This window comes from Brassica napus, chromosome C1, assembly GCF_020379485.1.
Source record: "Brassica napus cultivar Da-Ae chromosome C1, Da-Ae, whole genome shotgun sequence".
NCBI lineage: Eukaryota > Viridiplantae > Streptophyta > Magnoliopsida > Brassicales > Brassicaceae > Brassica > Brassica napus.
In genome coordinates, this window is record NC_063444.1 from 18,486,649 (window position 1) to 18,506,736 (window position 20,088).

At 37.7% G+C, this 20,088-nt stretch overlaps 4 protein-coding genes across 5 annotated transcripts; 1 reads left to right on the forward strand and 3 right to left on the reverse strand.

Annotated features, from left to right (window-relative positions):
* Positions 1-161: 161 nt before the first annotated feature.
* Positions 162-7,878, forward strand: LOC106380628 (pyruvate, phosphate dikinase 1, chloroplastic). Its single transcript, XM_013820432.3, has 18 exons — positions 162-599; positions 2,381-2,437; positions 2,525-2,758; positions 4,189-4,326; positions 4,419-4,581; positions 4,668-4,903; positions 4,980-5,108; positions 5,207-5,386; positions 5,485-5,787; positions 5,871-6,032; positions 6,104-6,193; positions 6,287-6,600; positions 6,682-6,811; positions 6,888-7,016; positions 7,099-7,236; positions 7,319-7,396; positions 7,478-7,569; positions 7,655-7,878. Exons 1-18 carry the CDS (start codon positions 357-359, stop codon positions 7,698-7,700), a joined length of 2,862 nt encoding a protein of 953 aa, XP_013675886.1. The 5' UTR covers positions 162-356; the 3' UTR covers positions 7,701-7,878.
* Positions 7,879-7,904: 26 nt separating this feature from the next.
* On the reverse strand, positions 7,905-10,035 carry LOC106380630 (putative TrmH family tRNA/rRNA methyltransferase). 2 transcript variants are annotated; one of them, XM_022694852.2, is made up of 5 exons: positions 9,595-9,940; positions 9,238-9,510; positions 9,027-9,131; positions 8,605-8,731; positions 7,905-8,464 (listed from the first exon to the last, which is right to left on the reverse strand). In XM_022694852.2, exons 2-5 carry the CDS (start codon positions 9,445-9,447, stop codon positions 8,244-8,246), a joined length of 663 nt encoding a protein of 220 aa, XP_022550573.1. In that variant the 5' UTR covers positions 9,448-9,510; positions 9,595-9,940; the 3' UTR covers positions 7,905-8,243. The 2 variants fall into 2 exon arrangements, with proteins under 2 accessions (XP_022550573.1, XP_048601957.1); XM_048746000.1 differs by having other exon boundaries at positions 9,238-10,035.
* Positions 10,036-10,082: 47 nt separating this feature from the next.
* On the reverse strand, positions 10,083-11,779 carry LOC106380629 (psbP domain-containing protein 1, chloroplastic). The gene is made up of 3 exons (XM_013820433.3): positions 11,519-11,779; positions 10,889-11,313; positions 10,083-10,483 (listed from the first exon to the last, which is right to left on the reverse strand). Exons 1-3 carry the CDS (start codon positions 11,676-11,678, stop codon positions 10,268-10,270), a joined length of 801 nt encoding a protein of 266 aa, XP_013675887.1. The 5' UTR covers positions 11,679-11,779; the 3' UTR covers positions 10,083-10,267.
* Positions 11,780-14,705: 2,926 nt separating this feature from the next.
* Positions 14,706-19,866, reverse strand: LOC106380627 (WD repeat-containing protein 3). The gene is made up of 12 exons (XM_013820431.3): positions 19,530-19,866; positions 19,045-19,260; positions 17,835-18,941; positions 17,435-17,557; positions 17,079-17,260; positions 16,698-16,929; positions 16,232-16,441; positions 15,910-16,038; positions 15,664-15,732; positions 15,278-15,400; positions 15,139-15,189; positions 14,706-15,049 (listed from the first exon to the last, which is right to left on the reverse strand). The coding sequence occupies exons 1-12, from the start codon at positions 19,761-19,763 to the stop codon at positions 14,876-14,878; spliced, it is 2,850 nt and encodes a 949-aa protein (XP_013675885.2). The 5' UTR covers positions 19,764-19,866; the 3' UTR covers positions 14,706-14,875.
* Between the last annotated feature and the right edge of the window lie 222 nt (positions 19,867-20,088).

Genomic DNA, 20,088 nt, shown 5'->3' on the forward strand with positions numbered 1-20,088 from the left:
TTTAAATGGTAGCCACTTATATGGTCGTTGGTAGAAAGAGGAGGGGAACAACCATGGAGTGGACACATTGGCTAATCATAACCACATCTACATACCATCCACTCACGTCACTCGTCAAACCAAAATCTATAAACTCCCAAGAAAATAAAAATAAAAGAGATCACATAAAGTCTATGTTTCTGGAACCAAAAAAAAAGAGTTATAGATTATAAAACGTCCGCCATATTTCTACTCTCTCTAATAGCTCACACCATCAAACACCAATTATATATCTCTTGTAGATCTTATACAACTCTTCAAGAGAAGCTTTGTTATATTTATTTTAGTGATTTAGGTTTTATGTAAAAACGAAAAGTATGATCCTGAAGACGACACTAGAACTCTTCAAGGGGGATGGAGTGTACTGTACGGATCATCTCGACAGAAGCCGATTGGCTAGTCGATCATACCGGCTGAGTAATGGATCAAACCGGCTTTCTAGAATCGGTACAATCCATTGCAAACGGTTAAGCATAACGAAGACCGGTATGCATGGTGGGACAAAAGCTCGAGCCGTCCTTAGCCCTGTGTCCGATCCGGCAGCTTCCTTAACCAAAAAGGTTAGTCTTCCATTTTAGGTCTTTCTTTTGGGTCATGTTCTTACACTCGTTCTTATGTTTCATATATGTCTTGATAAAAAAGACAACACCGATCATGGCCATGGGGTTGAACCATAGATGTTGCAGCTCTGTTTGTTCTCTTTCTTTTAAATGAATTATGTAGAGGAGTGTAAACCGGAGATGTATACTTGGCTTATCCTCTCAGTTGATCCTCTCAGTTGTGAACACAAAATCGATTACGCAATTGTGACATGGTTTGTCTTGTGAGAGGATTGTCAATGCTGGTTGGTCCCGTAATTCTTGTTTAAACATTGAACTTTTGAAGTTAAACTGATTAAATGCATGAGATCATTTTTAATGAAGAGAAGTCAATAGTAAATAAACTTCATTAACCAGTTATGTTGTAATGAATCATCGGTCCAGTTTGGTGGTTTAAGGCCTAATTAGTGAACCGTGAACATTTTTGCGTCGATACTTCAGATTCTTATGCCACTTGGGAGATCCACTGTGCAATTAGTGAGCCGTTTCGCAATTATACAAAAGAATCCGTGACGAATTTGTCTATTGGGAGATCCACTATCCACATGATGGCAATAGAAACAAAACCAAAACGTCAATCAAAATTCTTGGCTTCCAGGAATTTTGATAGCTAGTTGTTCATGTGTTTAGATGGTATGAATGAACTAGTTGAATTTTATACCAGTTTTGTGTTATTTCTTAGAATATCAAATTAAAAAAATATCCAGTAATAATTAGATAATTTAAAATATCAATATAATAACGAAGGGATAGTTTCAAAATTTGCAATGCTTTCTTAATATTTTTTAATTTTAGAAATCAGTGAGAAATATGCCTTTTTGTTATAATGTTAATATTTTCAAGAATTATGTTTTTATGGGTTATTTTTTATCGGGTTTGAGTAAAGAGAAATAAATAGCACAAATAGCAGAAAATGTTCGGAAAGAAAGAGTGGTGGTATAGTAAAGTGTTTGTGTGAGATCAGATATGGTTGCCATATCTATGACGAGTCACCATAGGAAGTTTCTTAAATTTTGGTCAATAATACTACAAAATTTAGCACTTCGAGGTTCGGATAATTTGGAATGGATATCTTGACTAGATGACGATGTTGTTTGATTACGTATCACGAGTCACGACAAATTAAGAATTTTAAATGATTCATTCATCTATAAGAATTATAATTTCATTTTATAAGAATTATAAATTTCACTTTATAATAAAATAATTGATAGTAAGAAGAGATTGTCTTTAAGGAATTATAAGCTTGTATTAGAGTAAATACACAAATTTAGTTTTAAAATATTTAAATTAAATTATATTAATTTAGTTTAGTGTACTCCTTTTAATATTTTTTATTTTTATTATAGTTTAAATTGCAAACATTATATTTAGGTGATAGATAAGAGCATCATTATTCACGGTTTCTTAGGATGGAGTTCTTAGAGAAATATAAGAAACTGTTTCTTAATTTTTAACTAAAAAGTTAAAAAACTGTTTCTTAAAATAGTATTTTAAGAAACAGTTTCTTGAAAATTAAGAAACAGTTTCTTATATTTCCCTAAGAACGCTACCATAAGAGACCGTGTACAATGATGCTCTAAATAGTCATGTCAAATTAAGTTGGATAAAATTGATCAATTTTATCTATTTCATCCAGCTTAGTATATATAGACACATACATGTCTTCTTTAACTTGCACAAACGTTTCTTCAATATACATTCAATCCCCAGAAAACTAAAAACCAACAAATATGATGCAGCGAGTGTTCACCTTTGGAAAGGGAAGAAGCGAAGGCAACAAGGGCATGAAGTCCTTGGTATGTATCACCATCTTACACACATTGTTAATAGTTGTTCTGTTTTTTCAAAATTTTCTTAATAACAAATATGTTTTTGTATGAAAGTTGGGAGGTAAAGGAGCGAACCTGGCGGAGATGGCGAGCATAGGCTTGTCGGTGCCGCCGGGGCTAACCATATCCACGGAGGCTTGTCAGCAATACCAGGTCGCCGGCAAGAAGCTACCAGAAGGTTTATGGGAAGAGATTTTAGAAGGTCTTAGCTTCATCGAACGAGACATTGGAGCTTCCCTCGCCGATCCCTCCAAGCCACTCCTCCTCTCCGTTCGCTCCGGCGCCGCCGTAAGTATAAATATCTATGTATTTTCTTCTTGTTGTTAGCATAACGTTTTATAAAACCATCTTTTAGATCAACGAATGAGATCAATGCGCGTTTTTTTTTCTTCCAAATGTTTATACTTCATTTGATTTGATTTGAAACACATGGCTTGCATTAGTTGAATGATTGAAGTTTAATATTCCCATGCTTCCGACATATATACACCCTCTGTTTCACAAATATAAATTTCTCTGTCTCACAAATATAGAATTTTTTAGTGTTTTCATACATATTAAAAAAACACATTAAATCACTCTAATAAATATCTTGTTTTTTTTTATAATTTTCGATTTTCAATAATTTTTAATCAATAGTAATTCAATAAAATCAATTAATTTTCTCGAATATCACAATTTTTTCATAGAAAATATATAAAGTCTATTTTAATGAAACGGAGGATCTAATATTTTAGATAAATACATAATTATTAAAAATTACTACTTTTTTACTTAAAATATTATCAAAACATAAATTAATTAAAAAAACTTACTTAAAATATGAAAGCACCTTACATTTTAGGAAACAATTAACATGACTTCATTGTAGATAGGGGTGTCAAAATGAGCTATAGCTCATAATCTGGCTCAGCGCTCAGCTCATTTTTTCATGAGCACGATCTCTATATTTTAAGCTCATTTAATAAATGAGTTTAATGATCGAGCTTAAATTAGATCACGAGTTATATGAACGATCTTTAATGAACATGAACTGACTCATGAGCTTGTTCATTTCATACTTACAATAATATATAATATATTTTATATATATTATATTTGGATAATTTCTATTTTTTTATGTAAAAAAGAGATAATTTCTATATTTATCATATTTATCTTCTAAAATTAAAATTTCAAACCAAATTTTCTTAAAAGATAATATCTATATTAATCATATTTCTCTTCTAAAATTAAAATGTAAAACATACATATAAGACATTGAAGATGAATTGACTCAAGACTCTGAGGAAGAATAGGGATTTAGATCATTGGTTTTGCTTTGATTTAATTTATATTAGGTGTTGTTTTTTTTTTATTTTTGTCATGTGTTCGTTTTTATTTAGTATTTAATATTTATGTTTTGGATTTTTTAATATTTAAATTTTGAACAATATTATAGAAGTTATTCTATCACTATTTTATTTTATTATAATTATTTTTATTTAGATCACGAGTTAGCTTATTTAACTCATGATCTAGATGATCTGAGTTCGAGTTTACATATTGAAGCTCATATAATAAATGAGCTGAGCTGAGTTAGCTCATGAAAGAGCCGAGCTAACTATGAGCTGAGCTGAGTTGAGCAAGCTAGATCATTTTACACCCCTAATTGTAGATTAGTGTTTTAGGAAAATGTATCAATAAGAAGATAAAACATTAACATGACTTCATTGTAGATCTCAATGCCCGGTATGATGGACACTGTACTTAACCTAGGCTTAAACGACCAAGTCGTGGTCGGTTTGGCAGCCAAGAGCGGAGAGCGTTTCGCTTACGATTCTTTCCGGCGGTTTCTTGACATGTTCGGTGACGTCGTAAGTCCTCTGTTTCTATACATTTTGAGATACCTTGTACGACAAGAAAAACTCCCTGACCACTTTCTCACTGCTCTCTTGATCAATAAAAGGTGTTGGGGATTCCACACGCCAAGTTTGAAGAGAAGCTAGAGAGGATGAAGGAGAGCAAAGGAGTCAAAAACGATACTGAGTTAAGCGCTGACGATCTCAAAGAATTGGTTGAGCAGTACAAGAGTGTTTACTTGCAGGTCAAGGGTCAAGAGTTTCCTTCAGGTTAGGTTTTTGATTCTTGTTTCTTTATCCCAGATTTAAGTTATAGCATTCAGGCTTTGGTTCCATAAAATTTTGGTTAACTGCAGATCCGAAAAAGCAACTGGAGCTAGCGATTGAAGCTGTGTTCGATTCTTGGGATAGCCCAAGAGCCATCAAGTACAGAAGCATTAACCAGATAAGTGGACTGAAAGGAACCGCGGTGAACATCCAGTGCATGGTGTTCGGAAATATGGGGGACACTTCAGGAACTGGTGTTCTCTTCACCAGGAACCCTAGCACCGGAGAGAAGAAGCTCTATGGAGAGTTTCTTGTCAATGCTCAGGTTTGGCTTCTCAAACTCTACTCTTTAGCTTCCTCAAAGACCGCTTCTCTTCTTACACTAATATGTTTTTGGACAGGGAGAGGATGTGGTGGCAGGGTTAAGAACACCAGAAGATTTAGACACAATGAAAAGATTAATGCCCCAGGCTTACGCGGAACTTGTAGAGAACTGTGACATCTTAGAGGCACATTACAAAGACATGATGGTTTGTAGTTTAGTACACATAAAATTCATATAGTAGTCATCAAGAAAACATGGCATTATATTTAGTTTTGAAAAAATGGTCTCAAACGTGTGCTGCAGGATATCGAGTTTACGGTCCAAGAGGAGAGGTTGTGGATGCTGCAATGCAGAGCTGGTAAGAGAACGGGTAAAGGTGCGGTGAAGATAGCAGTTGATATGGTGAGTGAAGGTCTTGTAGATAAATCTACTGCAATCAAAATGGTGGAGCCTCAACATCTTGATCAACTTCTTCACCCACAGGTAATATATCTAATTAGACTCAAAATGAACGAACAGGGTTTACACCTTTAGGGTTTAAGGATCAATATGAAAGTTTTGTTTTTTTCTTGATGGGTTAGTTTCATGATCCGTCGGGGTACCGTGAAAAAGTGGTGGCGAAAGGCTTGCCGGCGTCTCCAGGAGCGGCGGTTGGGCAAGTTGTGTTCACGGCGGAGGAAGCCGAAGCTTGGCATGCTCAGGGCAAGAACGTGATCCTTGTTCGAACGGAGACAAGCCCTGAAGATGTTGGAGGTATGCACGCAGCAGAAGGTATATTAACAGCGAGAGGAGGCATGACGTCACACGCGGCGGTTGTTGCTCGCGGTTGGGGAAAGTGCTGCATCGCCGGTTGCTCAGAGATTCGAGTAGACGAGAACCATAAGGTTTTTGGATCGTCAAAAAATTTAATTTTAAAAAATTTGTGGAAGCTTGTTTCTCAAGGTAGGGCTTGGATGAAACATTTCAGGTTCTGTTGATTGGAGATTTGGCGATAAATGAAGGTGAGTGGATCTCAATGAACGGAACAACTGGTGAAGTTATATTAGGGAAACAAGCCCTGGCTCCTCCAGCTTTGAGTGCTGATTTAGAGACTTTCATGTCTTGGGCTGATGCAGTCAGACGTCTCAAGGTGTGTATGACTTTCTTAAACTTAACTTGTTTGACACTCCTTAACTCAAATGTTCTTGATGATCAATAAAGGTTATGGCGAATGCGGATACACCTGAAGACGCGACTGCTGCTAGGAAAAACGGTGCTGAAGGGATCGGTCTTTGTAGAACCGAACATATGGTAACTTAATCTCTGTTCTTGATCTCATGTTTTTTTTTTAAAAAATGTTTGTGTCCAAATCTTGATGCTGTGTTTGGTTTTGGTTTGGTTAAGTTCTTTGGAGCAGATAGGATTAAAGCAGTGAGAAAGATGATAATGGCGGTGACAACAGAGCAAAGGAAAGCTTCTCTAGACGTCTTGCTTCCTTACCAACGTTCTGATTTTGAAGGCATCTTCCGTGCAATGGATGGTTTACCAGTAACAATCCGTTTGTTAGACCCTCCGCTTCACGAGTTCCTCCCTGAAGGTGATTTGGACAGCATAGTACAAGAGCTAGCTGCAGAGACAGGCATGAAAGAAGACCTCATCTTGTCACAGATTGAGAAACTCTCTGAAGTCAACCCAATGCTTGGTTTCCGCGGTTGCAGGTTCTCTCTTTTGCACCTGAGTTTATATTATACTGCCTTCATTACAGAAGAACAGTCTGGTTAACTTTGTATATATTACAGGCTTGGAATATCATATCCAGAGCTAACGGAGATGCAAGCTCGTGCAATATTTGAAGCAGCAGCGTCAATGCAAGACCAAGGTGTTACTGTTCTTCCTGAGATTATGGTTCCACTTGTAGGAACTCCTCAGGTAATGTAAACACATCTTGCAAACATTTTTAAGTAAAGGGTTAAAACATTTACACTAGAAAGGATGATAATGACAGGAACTGGGTCACCAAGTTGATGTAATCAGGAAAGTTGCAAAGAAAGTGTTTGTTGAGAAGGGTCATACCGTGACCTACAAGGTTGGGACAATGATAGAGATCCCTCGAGCTGCGCTCATTGCAGATGAGGTAAAATGTAGTAATGTACTATTATACTATACACTTAAAAACATGAAGCTGCTAAAGTAAGAAGAAACCTTTTTCTTGACAGATTGCGGAACAAGCAGAGTTTTTCTCGTTTGGGACAAACGACTTGACGCAGATGACGTTTGGTTACAGTAGAGACGATGTTGCCAAGTTTCTACCCATGTACCTCGCCAAAGGAATTTTACAGCACGACCCTTTTGAGGTATGCATACAAGAAATAAGACAACTCCATTGACTCTCCAAGAGATGGAAACTTGATAGTTCATTGTTTATGTTTGGATCAGGTTCTTGATCAGAAGGGTGTAGGACAATTGGTCAAGATGGCGACAGAAAGAGGACGAGCGGCTAGGCCTAACCTCAAGGTAAAGTTTGTCTGTGAATCGAAAACTGAATCATGGATAGAATTGAGAGTTTGAGATTGAATTCTAAGTGAAAATGAACAGGTTGGGGTATGTGGAGAGCATGGAGGAGAGCCATCTTCTGTTGCATTCTTTGCTGAAGCTGGACTTGACTATGTTTCTTGTTCTCCTTTCAGGTTTATATTCTATTTGCTGCTTAATCAGTTTCCAATTTTTTTTATAAATGAAAATTTGAATTTGATGTAAATTTTGTTGTTGCAGGGTTCCCATTGCAAGGCTGGCAGCTGCTCAAGTTGTTATTGCATGATGGAAAAAATTGAAGGCATTATTATTCTGTTAATAAAATAGCTTTGGTTTTAAAATTTCCAGGAAAAAAAATGCACAAAACCAAAGATACTGGATAGTATAACTTTCTTTTAAAACAAAGAAGATATGAAACTTCATGTGTTCATTGAAGATGTTAATAAAAGAGAATAGTTTTGGAATGTTTTAGTATGTTAACACTTGAATATCAGTAACACAGGAAGGCAATAGATATTTATAAGAAAATGATAACAAGTCTGGTGGAAATGTGGTAATTGTAAAGACAAGAGCAAAGAGAAACTACGATCACCATCATCAAACATGTTCATACTAATACCAACACAAGAGCAAAGAGATACGACTATCAACTTAAACCATCAGCAACCTCTACTTGCAAAACAAAGATTATAGAGGCTTTGTAAACTAAGGAAGGAGCTGACTCTGCTTGATTGATATATATATATATATATATATCTAAGGGAATGGTCTTGATCTTCCCCGGAATCTGAACCAAAAAATCAAGACTATGTTCCTTATTGAAAGACAACTATTCGTCAAGGAACAAACCGTTCAGAAGGTCGGTGGATGAAGTTTCGCTTCCGTTTTCATCAAAGAAGCCGTTTTCTGCGCTTTCTTTCCTCAGCTTCCGCTCTTCAACGATGGATTCTTCTGTACCAGCACAGAAATTCCGTCTCCCTTGCCTAACGGGTTTATCAGCAACTATGAATTTGCTTCCATCTCGGACACGTTCAGAAAACCCCGCCCAGACTGTAACAAGAACAATGATACTTCTTGTGTAAAGCAAGCAACAACACTTGATGGTTTCATAGAGTTATCAACACTAGCTATTCTCTCCATAAATCTTGCTTTCTAATATCTGAAGGAAAAACAGTAGGGAAAAAAAGTACCTCCAAAATGATGCAAGACAATAGAAGCTGCAACAGTAACATTGAGGGAGGCAGTGCCACAGCCATACTGAGGAATGTAGACAAAGAAGTCACATATCTCATACTCTTTGGCAGATAATCCTGATCCCTAAAAAATCCCAAACTTTAGCCATTTAGTAATGATTTGAATGCAGAGAGAGTAGTACCACACCATTAAAACCAAGATATAAAGAGTTTGAATAGCTTGAAGTCTTTGACTCCAATGTCTTTTTAAGACTTTGTTCCATATTTAAAGACCCTGATGATCTCATACTCATAGCAAAGCAAAGTAGTACCCAGTAAAGAATGACCTCAGACACATAGCAAAGGAGGACTGTGTATTCTAAAGTCACAAACTCTTATCAAATAGATGTATACAAAGTGTAGGTCTTTTGATTGGTTACCTCATTACCGAGAAGAAAGGCAGTGTTTCCTTTGAAAGGATGGTCGTTGACCTGAGCAGCTCCCTCTGCAATCTCAACGCCGCATATATCGCACTCTTTCTCCTCCTAAATCCACCACCACAAAAATAAAATAAAAAAAGACACGCGTAAATATGACTCCACAGAGTCCCTTAATGATAAGATCCATTCATAAAGTTATTAACTTTCAGACCTTGAGGTAGTTGCGAGCTTCGATTAGGGAGTGAAAGTGTCGGAAACGGACGTGAGAAGCCGAACCATGGCTTCCAAAGGCGTTGAAGTCACGGCGCCCCACGAGGATCAGCTCCGTTACACCGAACGCCGTGGCGCTTCGAGCTAGTGTACCGACGTTGTGACGCTTTGCTATGTTGTGAACGACCACGTAGCTCTCATATCCCGCCATCCTCTTCCTCCTCTTCTGCTTCTTCTTCTTCTTTTACTCACTGAGGGTTTTTTCTCCGAATGTCTTAAACCAAATTGAAGAACCGGGAATAATCAATTTGGTTATAGGTCAACCGGTTATGTGGTCGGTCATTAGTAAATTTCTTACAGTGGAGCAAGGCTTTTGCTTCTTTCCTGATGCTAATTTGGTGATCGTCTCCAACACCATCTCACAAGATCCCGAGTTCTTCAAGCCTTTGAAACAGAGAAACTTTAAGGTCGTTGATCACTGCAAATTTTGACTGGCTTTGGCAAAGCATCATGTTTGGTGATAAGCCTTTCTTTCATCTACCCAAGCGAAACCCGTGCTGTTGGGCATACCGAAAATGGAGATGGAGATGGACAACAGACTGAAGATGAAGGCTGTTGGGCAACGTTTCTTTCCGAAGAAGCCGTCTAATAAAGTTGTACCCTATTTACAAAATAACTTATAAAGATACAATTGTCCAATAATACTAGATTTGGAGTGACAAAACAAAAACACAAGCTTGATAGGCGGTTAAACAGTTATGTGATCGTTTTTTGTAACAAAATTAAGAAATTATTCGGAATTAACCGGTTGTGTAGTGATAGATTTGATATTACAAATCAGCAACGTGAAATTGAACCATCTCCTGCCGTCAAGGAATGAATCTGAAAACTGTAGAAAAGCATTACAACAAAGCCTTTAGAATAAGCCTTTCAAAAATACAATGGGAGGAAGAACAAGATTTTTTTTTTTTTTTCTGGGGAAAAAGAAAGCCATCAAGAAGAATTGTGAGCTTCTCTCTCTCTCTCTCTCTCTAAATCTTCTCGACCCTGAAGGAATCCATAACTCTTCTTAGATCTTTCTCCTCTTCCAGGAAAACTTTCTCAGGTGTTTGGAGTCTCAGTGAGTAGAGTCTATTGTTCTCAACTCCTAGGACCGCCAGGTAACGCCTGTCCCATTCCAAACGAGCCACTCTATCCTGCGGCATCACTGCTAGCTCGTTGTTGTTCGCGTATGACTTTATGTTCACCTGTTCAAATCATCAAATCCCAATGAAGCTAATCAGCCATGTGATATCATCATATAAAGACATGTTTAGTGATAAAGAAAAACCATATTCTTATGATTGATCAGGACATGTTTGCAACAGTCGTTTTCTTATGCAACTCTAAACTACCATATTCACCTAAAGCTTTACACACTTTGTAATACATGTAGCAATACACTATGACCTGATCAAATATAACAATCGTTTTCTTACGCAAATCAATACCAAATGGTGATGACTACGTTCTGTCCAAATTCAATAGCAATAGGCACAAGAAACATCCTCCTTAACTATCAAAACCATCCTATGATGTTGTTGCACATATCTCAACAAAGACAAGACAGGATTAGTATGCAATTTGGTAAACTGACTACTTTGGGGCTTTACCTCGACTTGGTAGTAGAGTTTACCATCATCTGCAACTCTGGAGGAAGTTGTCAAGATGTTGGACTCACGCTTGACACCGAGTCTGGTGGACATAAACTCAGTCAAGTACTGTCTAAGTACTTTCTTTCCTGCTTCTTCAGGTGGTCCCAAGTCCTCAAGTGACTTGTATTTGGAGGAAGAAGGCGAAGAAAATTCAACCGAGAGGTTCTCGTCGAGGACGATAGGGTCTCTAAAGAAGATGTCAGCGCCAGCTCCTCGGACTTGGATCCAGTTCTGAGGGTATTTGAAGGAGTATCCATCAAATGTATCAATGTACTCCCTGAAGACTGAAGTCAAAGCAAATGCTGATGTTGGAAGATTGGCTTCTGAAAGCATTAAACCAGACATGAGCAATCCACCCATCATCATGCTCCTCCTCCTCCCAACTGCACAAGCCTTAAGAGTGCTGTCAGTATAGACAATTATCACACACTATGATTTTGTAAAGCAATCCCTTTTTTTTTTTTGTAAGAATGTACGAAAGCCTATCAGAGTTTCAAAATATACTGACATTGTTACTAAAACACAACCTAAACTCAAAAGATTCTGAACATTGGTAAACCAGGGTCAATCAAAGTGATGAATTATTACCTGTTTGGCATCGGTTAACAAGTTTATGGGGAGCTGGAGATTCCGGTTTAGCGAACTTGGGAGATTGGGAAGAGACGGGTTTGGAGAAAGACGAGGATTTTGAAGTGGGTTTACTACTAAGAGGAGGGAAGAGAGAACGAGGAGAGATAAGGGTCACCATGTTTTTGGAGCACAAGAGAAAGAAAGTTGTGTGGTTTTCTTCACAGATGAAGCATTTTTTTCTGGATAATGTTATTATTCTCTTTCCCAAAGGCCTCTTCAGATTTTGTTTGATGGCTTTACTAGGGTATAGCCCTGGCGCAAGCGCGGGACCGGATAAGATTAATCGTTGTATAGTTTTGTGTACGGGATTTTGTCGTTTATTTTTTTCCACTTTTGTTTTTCCGTGTTGTATATAATGGTGATGAACATAACATTTGGAAGTCACACAGTTTGATTAAGTTGATATAAGAATGACCGGCGACTTCATATGCATTATTTTCGTAATGATTTGATCGACCATTAGCTTTATTAGCGCTTTAATGTTCAAAAGATAAAGTTTATGAAGTTGTTTAGTATTTACTTAGGTAGTTGTTAGTATATAAAACAAATAGTGTAAGGAACAAAATATAAAATTTGAATTCAAAAAATTAAACAATTTATCGAACAATAAATTAAATTATTTTCTTATTTTACCTAAATTAATTTCAAAATATAGAATTGTAATAAACTATTTTAAAAAAAAATTAATAACTCTAGAAAAATTTATAAAATTATACGGTTGCAAAATTATTTATTTTTAGAGTTTTACACGACTTTGTTAAAAATAGTTTATGGTGGACAAAAAAAATGTCAGAAATAGGTAAACCAAAAAAATACACCACTGACAAATCTTGTATGAGTTAGAACCCGTCGACGTTTCATTAATAATCCAAAATAGAAATAAAATCTCCGAACAGAGAAAACATGCAAGAGAAAAAATATCCAAAGTTTATGATGGAAAACAAAGATAATAGCAGTTTTTAAAAATGCATAGAAAAGACGTTGACGGGTTGATAGGAATACAGTAGATATTTCCAATCACTCACGGCAGCGCTTGCGGTTGTTCTGAGCGGCTGAAATCTCTGGAGGATCTGCTGCATCACATTCCTCATCGACCTTGTCTCCCAAAACAGATGGGCCCGATGATGCTGCCAATCCTACGTCACCTTCACTGCTTGGAAGAATGTTCTCACTGTGCTCCTGAAATACATGAACGTGATGACAAGTAAAATTAGACAACCTTGCCATGGTTCTCTATGATGGTATCTTCAGTGATAGTGGAGATAGTGAATGTACTGTGATTGCTATTAATGGTTTCCATCAATTTGAGAGCTCTCCATGTTTTGGGCTGGATCTTGACAAGTAGCTATGAATACATCAAACACTATGTTGCTGGCATGAAATTTGAATCGACCTAGAGAGCCTGCAACAACATAGACGGTGAGGTTCTTGAGTATATTGAGCTCCACCAAGCCAGAAACACTCGTTTTCAACACCTTGTTCCCTATCTCTCTCTTCTAATTAATGTCATGTCCCTCGATGCAGTTCACCGCAGCAGGTTTGTTAATGTCGGAGTAGAAGTTATCTGACCAATAAATTTCAAGTTTTTAAGTCTCAAGATGATACTAAGCTAAAAGGCATTGTTTTAAAATCAAACCAATAACATACAAAAAGAATTCACCAGAGATTCCGATCACATCCATATCAGGGGAATCATTGCTGAGGAACTCAATAGCATTATGCACACCTTTGGTTACCATGTCCATCCCCATTGCACCACACCGGTGTTACAACTGAACCATACATAGTCATTTTTTCCCTGCCAATATGCAGTGAACAGTTTGTAGCCTCGTAAATCTAATTGACATGCATCAACAAAATCATTATTTCATCAGCAAAAGTTTCAATCTTGAGTCGAACCACACCACAAACATAAAAAAATTTACATCTTGGTGGTACCTGTTGAAAATGATAGCCGACATTTCGAAGTGATCTGGATTCTCCTAGGAAGGCTTAAGTTCCATAGCACGTTGGCACGACAAAACCAGACAATAGGCGCTCTAGTTGTACCGTCCTTCAGCTCCGCCTGGGACGTACCCAGCCTTGCAGCCTCTGTTAGTCCTAGCAACCAAATAACTTTCCGTTATAGCCCATCAGAACATAGTTTACATCATATTAGTTAATCGGACAACTTCAAAGCGATCAATCAACTTTCACGTTCGACCCCCTATCGTAGCAATGGATGGTAGTGATTCACACGAACTGGGATAGAACCATGGATCTTGGAATTCTGCCCAGAGAAACATACGCTTAAAGTATTAAAACTGATAGCTTGAATATTGATTAAACAAATATGGTATATAGTATTCCATAGAAAGTCAAATTGTCAATACCTTTTCCTGGGTATTATGTTCTAGGCGGAGAAAGGTGGCGGGGACAACGACCGATTAAGCAACAACAACACTGGAGGCTGACATCTTCGAAGGTTGGCTAAAAGCTGTGACAGTTCAATTTAGGAGTAATTTAATAAGAGATATGAGTCTCAAAGTTTGTTTGAGGAATTATATATACTGAGACGGATCGTTTCAGAGGTGAAACGGTACCATAACTGATCGTTGGAGATATAGAAAGGTGAAGATGAAAAGTTTCAGAATTTTTTTTGATAAGCTAAAAGGGTAACGCTTTGGTTTATCGGTGGATACAGAGTACTAAAAAAATCCTAGATACATACAAAAGAGATTTAGCCCACTTATAAGTTTTATTGGGCGAGAATGCGGATTTTACTAAATAGGTTTCGATGATCAAAGTTACACGTGAGTATTGAAACATTACAGTTATGTGTGGGATCCACTATAAAAAATCCTTGATAAATATATTATAGTTTCGGTAATCAATGTACAAAGTATCCTTTAACTTAGTGGTATAAATGTTGTTGTTTAGATCTCAATAACCCGAGTTTGAGTCACAGACTTGACATTTTTCCGCACTTTTTAAAAATGGGATCAATATATCGCTAACGTGTCGCATCAGAAGTGATACAACTGTCCTATTATAACGTAGATTTTATTTTCTTACTTCAAAAAAATTATTCCAATTTTCAATCAACATAAAAAGAAATATAGAGCGCGTTAATTTCGGGTCTTGAGTCAGATAGGAGCCAAGTAAGTTATCGATCAAAATTCAAAATGATCATATAAGGAATCGAAAGAGAAACTGAGATTTTGCTTTTTGGCAACGTCAAAAGAAGAAGGCGAAGTTTTGGATAGTATCAAATCTAGCAACAACAACATTACAGCAAAATTTCTTCAACTTTAAACCAGTGGACAAATGAATGAATCAGGCCCAAGCATGACCATGGCCATCTTCTAATCTCTTTTGTTTCTTCTTTCTTTTCCTCTCTGTTTTCGTATCCAACCGTGCCTCCATGCGTTTCGCTTGCTGTGACCTTATCTCCATTAGCTTCGCCTTTGCGTCTCTGAATGGAGCATCAGATCTTGATGCCATCATTTGCTGTAACAAATAAATCTTGTTTAATTTCTCAGACTTTAAGAGTTGCAAACCGTACCAGGATGAAACAATTAAAACGTGGTTAGTTTTACCTTGAGATGATCCATGGCCGCCAAATTGTAACCGATTGTATCTTTGGATTCCTGGTAACAAAAGATTCAAATATTATTAGGTCACTATATTTCTTCCTTCTATTTATATATATATATATTGTCAGGAGATAAATTTTACCTTGACTTTCGCGTGAAGAATATCCCTGAGAACACTTAATATTGGTCGTGCAGCTGGAGTCGTTACCAACTGATTGTGATGTGTCTGTAACACAATCGTTGCAATCCTGCAAACTAGTTCTACCTGGCATTGATTTCACATCAACAGTTTCAGAACCAAAAAATAAGCTTTGATGACAAGGATCAGAGTGCGAGATCTAACTATATGTATAACTTCCTTAGTCTACATCTATGTACACACATTGTCATAATAAGGCAGCTCCATTTGCCAGTGGGCATGTTATCAGACTTATGTCAAGCTTTTCTAATTCAAGCCCTTCAGAGCTAAACTTATTGAATCTTAACGGATACATTGAGAGATGCTGTTGATGAAAAATAGAGAATCACCTTTTCAGGAATCAAACTCCAGCTTTCCATGTAGGAAAGAAGCTTTAAAGCATCTGAGAATGGTAGAGGCTACACACACAAAAAAAAAAAAAAAAACAGAGAAGAAAGGGCCATTGATCAGCAAAAAATCTTAAATTGAAAGCATTCATGTAACTAGCTTTTTTTTCTGGACGTTTCTAAACAAGAATTGTAAAACCCACAGAAAGGCCAGTGGTTTTCTTTTAATTTGGGAGAAAAGAAACTAACCAGTAAGATGTGTTCAAGATCGTTTGTTTTTTCTTTAGAGATGGTTTTGAGAACAAACTCAGACGGAGAGAGCCCGAGCATCACAACATTTGGAGCCAAATCAGGAACCGTTCCCCTTGTTTTCTCCTCCTGAAAATCATATGATGCAAGAACGAAATATATAAAACAAGGTAAAACAGCATATAATCAAAATAATATAGTACGCAAAGGCTACAATCAAGAGATGAACATATATTTCTTAGCCCAAGAGTTATTCGGAAAAAACTGGGAGATGCACATATACTTCCTACATAGGTACGACATGCGAGTTCAAAATTCTCACCTCATATTCAGCAATACGGTTCTTTTCATTTTCTGCTAGTTCAAGAGCTTCTATGATTGAATCAGCAGCTGATAGGACGTCTACTGTGGTCTTCTTAGCTAAACCTGCAACACCTTCTTCTGTAATTTCCTCCTCAGATCCATGCCTGTTCTCTGCTGCGCTATCGATCTCAGACTCAAATAGCTCATCCAACCTCTTTTCCTTCTCCTCCTGAGAATTTACAGCAAAATAAAAAAACGATGGGCCAAAGTCATCTAGAAAACTCATCAGAATGTTAACATCTATATGTAAGTCCTGCTACCAAGTCACTCTTTTACAACCAATATGGAGTTAAAAAAAAAAACTTATTCGTGTAGTTAAGTATTGCTCGAATTTCACATGTGGTTCCTTTCTGCATCTATCATATTTCTGACTCTGACTCTTCATAAAAGATCAACAGGACCAACTTCAAGCAGCATGACATTACCTCGAGGAAGAAGGGTTCTTCAGTACGGTCCCAGCGCCGCATGGAGCGGTCATGAGATCCTGTGACAAGAAAATCACCACGATTGCTGACAGCGAAGCACCAAATCTCTGCGTGATGTCCACCAAGCGTTAGCAACAGCTCAAACTTGTCTGCATCCCAATATTTCACTAGTCGGTCTTTCCCAATGCTGAACATGTAATGTGTATTGCGAACAAATTTCACACCCATAACACTGTAAAACAAGAGTTGCATGTCAGCAAAGCATGTTTCCATTCATTTATTTACTAGACAAAATTTCTCGAAGACTAAAACTAAAATATACATAGTCGAGAAATTTTTTTGTGCCATTCTGAGGAATTTGGTAAGACTTAAGGGAAGTACCTGTCATCGTGAGCAAAGATGGACTTGTGACAATCACCGAAATCGAGTCCCCAAATTTTGATATTCTTGTCCTGAGAACCAGTCACAATCAACGCTCCATCGGATGAAATGTCAATGCACATGACAGGCAACTTGTGCCCATACAAGGAGAGGAAGAATTTTAAGGAATCCACATAGAAAACCTGAAAAAGATAGGAGCAAAGGAAGTTGGTATTAGCCCAACACAATTAAAAAAAACGCTAAAATAATGATGAGAGTGATTATATCAACGCTTTTTTATTATATGGCAAAGATTTAACGAACTGGACCTTAGACAGTTTATAAATGTATTATCAGGATACAAAAGATATGCATACCTTCACCGTGGAATCTAACAGCGCAACTGCAATATGCTTAGCATCAGGACTGATGGCAACAGCAAGTACATCATCATTCATCTTCAAAGATCTCACATTTGAAACCGTGAGTTGCTTGGCTTTCTACAAGGTCATTTAACGTTATATTATGCCATATAAGTAATACAACTGACATAACCTATCATCAGCTCATTCACACTTTTGTTTATATAAAAGTGAATAAAAAAAGGCAAATTAATCAGGACACGAAGAGAAGAAACACGTGAAACCACTTTAAAGGACAATAGAACCAACCACGTAGTATGGAAAAATAAAGTATCCTTGAACAAAATAACAAATTGCATCCCTGACTTCGAATATAAAGTATAAATGAAACATAAGAAAGGTCAGAAAAACTCACTTGGCCAGCTTTTTTGACTTGGTATTCCCAGAATTTGACTTCATGATCTGCACTCACAGTGACGAACCCAGTATCATCGGGAATGGGTGCAATTGACCAAATAGTTCCACCATGTGCTTCAACATCTTCCACTTTTGTAGCACTCCCTATATCAATGATCTCTAGTACCCCACTCTTCGTTCCAACAATACCGTACTTACTTTTAGGGACAATCAAACTGCAGATTCCATATCCAGAATCGATGGTCCGGAGACAGGAACCTGTACTTGGATTCCAAATTTTCACCTCACTGTGACTGGTTGACATCAGAAGAGTGTTGTCGGCACTGAGGGCTACACTCCTCACATCAGATCGATGTCCTTGGTGCTCAATGGTAGCAGTTTTCTCGTTCTCACTGCTCTTTAGCGTATAGAACTCCAGTGAGTTATTGTTCAAAGACAACGCCAATGTCGCCAAGGAATCTTTTGGAGTAATCGGACAGAAAGAGAAAGAGCTTATTTTTCTTCCAGCTCTGATGACTTGCAAGAGCTTAAAAACGTCAGGGACAGTAGGAGTAGTAACAGTATCAGCTTTCTCAGTTTCATTACTTGCATCTCCGTTTTCAACCCCTTCTTTGGAAGTTTTTTTCTCTTTCCTGCGAAGCCTACGCTTGGCTTTCCGCTTCGCCTCCGTTTCATCCAATACCTGGAATATTTCGATGGTTTTCCCTGCCATTTGACAAGCCAACAGACTTCCTGAGTTACTGAACCTCACACTCGCAACTCTATCCTTGGTTTGTCTCTGGATCTCCCCAAACGGTATCAAAACTTCCCATTTATTCTCGGTCAAGTGATCTCCACTGGCATCAACTCCATTTGCATTTGAATCTGACACCACCGATACATGTGGCATGTTTTGTTTAACAGCATAAAACCTTAGTTCTTGATCAGCAGAACCAGTGACGAGATACTTTTCCTCTGGATCAACATCCACAGACCAGACTTCAGTGTGATGACCACTGATTATCTGCATACAGTGTTGGGTCTCAAGATCCCAGACTCTCAAGAATTTGTCCTTGGATGCAGTAACAAGTTTCTTTCCATCATCCAAGAATACAAGATCGGTCACCTACACCAGAAACAAACGAGTGGTGTCAAATAAGAAAACAAAGAGAAAAGTAACCAACAGCCAGAACTAAATGATGGAACTCCAAAACTAGCCCAACACTAACCTGATCACGGTGACCACGGAGACGGAAAAGCCCAGTTTCACCGACAACATCCCACAAGATAACATCGTTGTCTTTACTTCCAGATGCAAACATAGAACCAGCCTTGTTGTACCGCAGGGCAGTCACAGCACCCTTATGGCCATTAAGAGTAGTCTCACATGTCCCTTTCTCAGAATCCCATATCCTTATACTCCCATCTGCATACCCAACTGCAACCTACACATTCCTCTTTACTTAGTTCATTTTTCCAAGGAAAATAAAAAAAACATTTACTTACACAATCAGAACGAGAACAAATTCAATAACAACCCACACAAAAAGGTTCATGCTTTCTAATCAAAAGGTTCATGCTTTCTAATGTAGTTGCCTAAAGTCTGCATCTTTAGCTTCAAAGAGCAAACAAACACGTTAAAGTATCTGCCTTTCTGGCTTCTATCAAGCTATACAGCTACCAAATACATGTAAAGGAGAGGAATGTAAAGTACCGAAGTAGAGGCAGAGGAGGCGATAGAGGTAACGGCAAGGGACTTTCCGACGCGAGAGGAGGAAGGAACTAGGGTTTTGGTGCAGATTCCTTGCCGAACGTGCCAGATTCCGACCTTTTCGAGCGCCGGAGCAAGCACATGCTTCCCCGTGGAATCGTAAGAGATGTTAGACTCCAGAGACGTTATGACGCCAAAGGAAGAAGCTTGCTCATATCTTAGGTAAGCCTTCACCATTGTTCAGAGCTTTTTGTTTCTGGCCGTCTCCGTCTGTCTGCTACTTGCGTTGAGCTTTCGATCGTTGGGGTTTTAATTAGGGTTTTGGGAGAGAGGCGAGCTCACTTCTAACTCTTTAGCAAATTGTTATAGTTTACTAAATTGCAGTATAGATCCCTGACTTTTTGTTATTTCAATTTGGACCCCGTTGTTTTCTTCTAATCTTCTTAACGTTTTGCAGCGGAAGAAAAGTTTTGCCAATAATTTCTTGTAAGTTTTTCTGATATATATGAAAATCCAAAACATACATAATAATGATTATTGATATAAAATATAATAATCAATT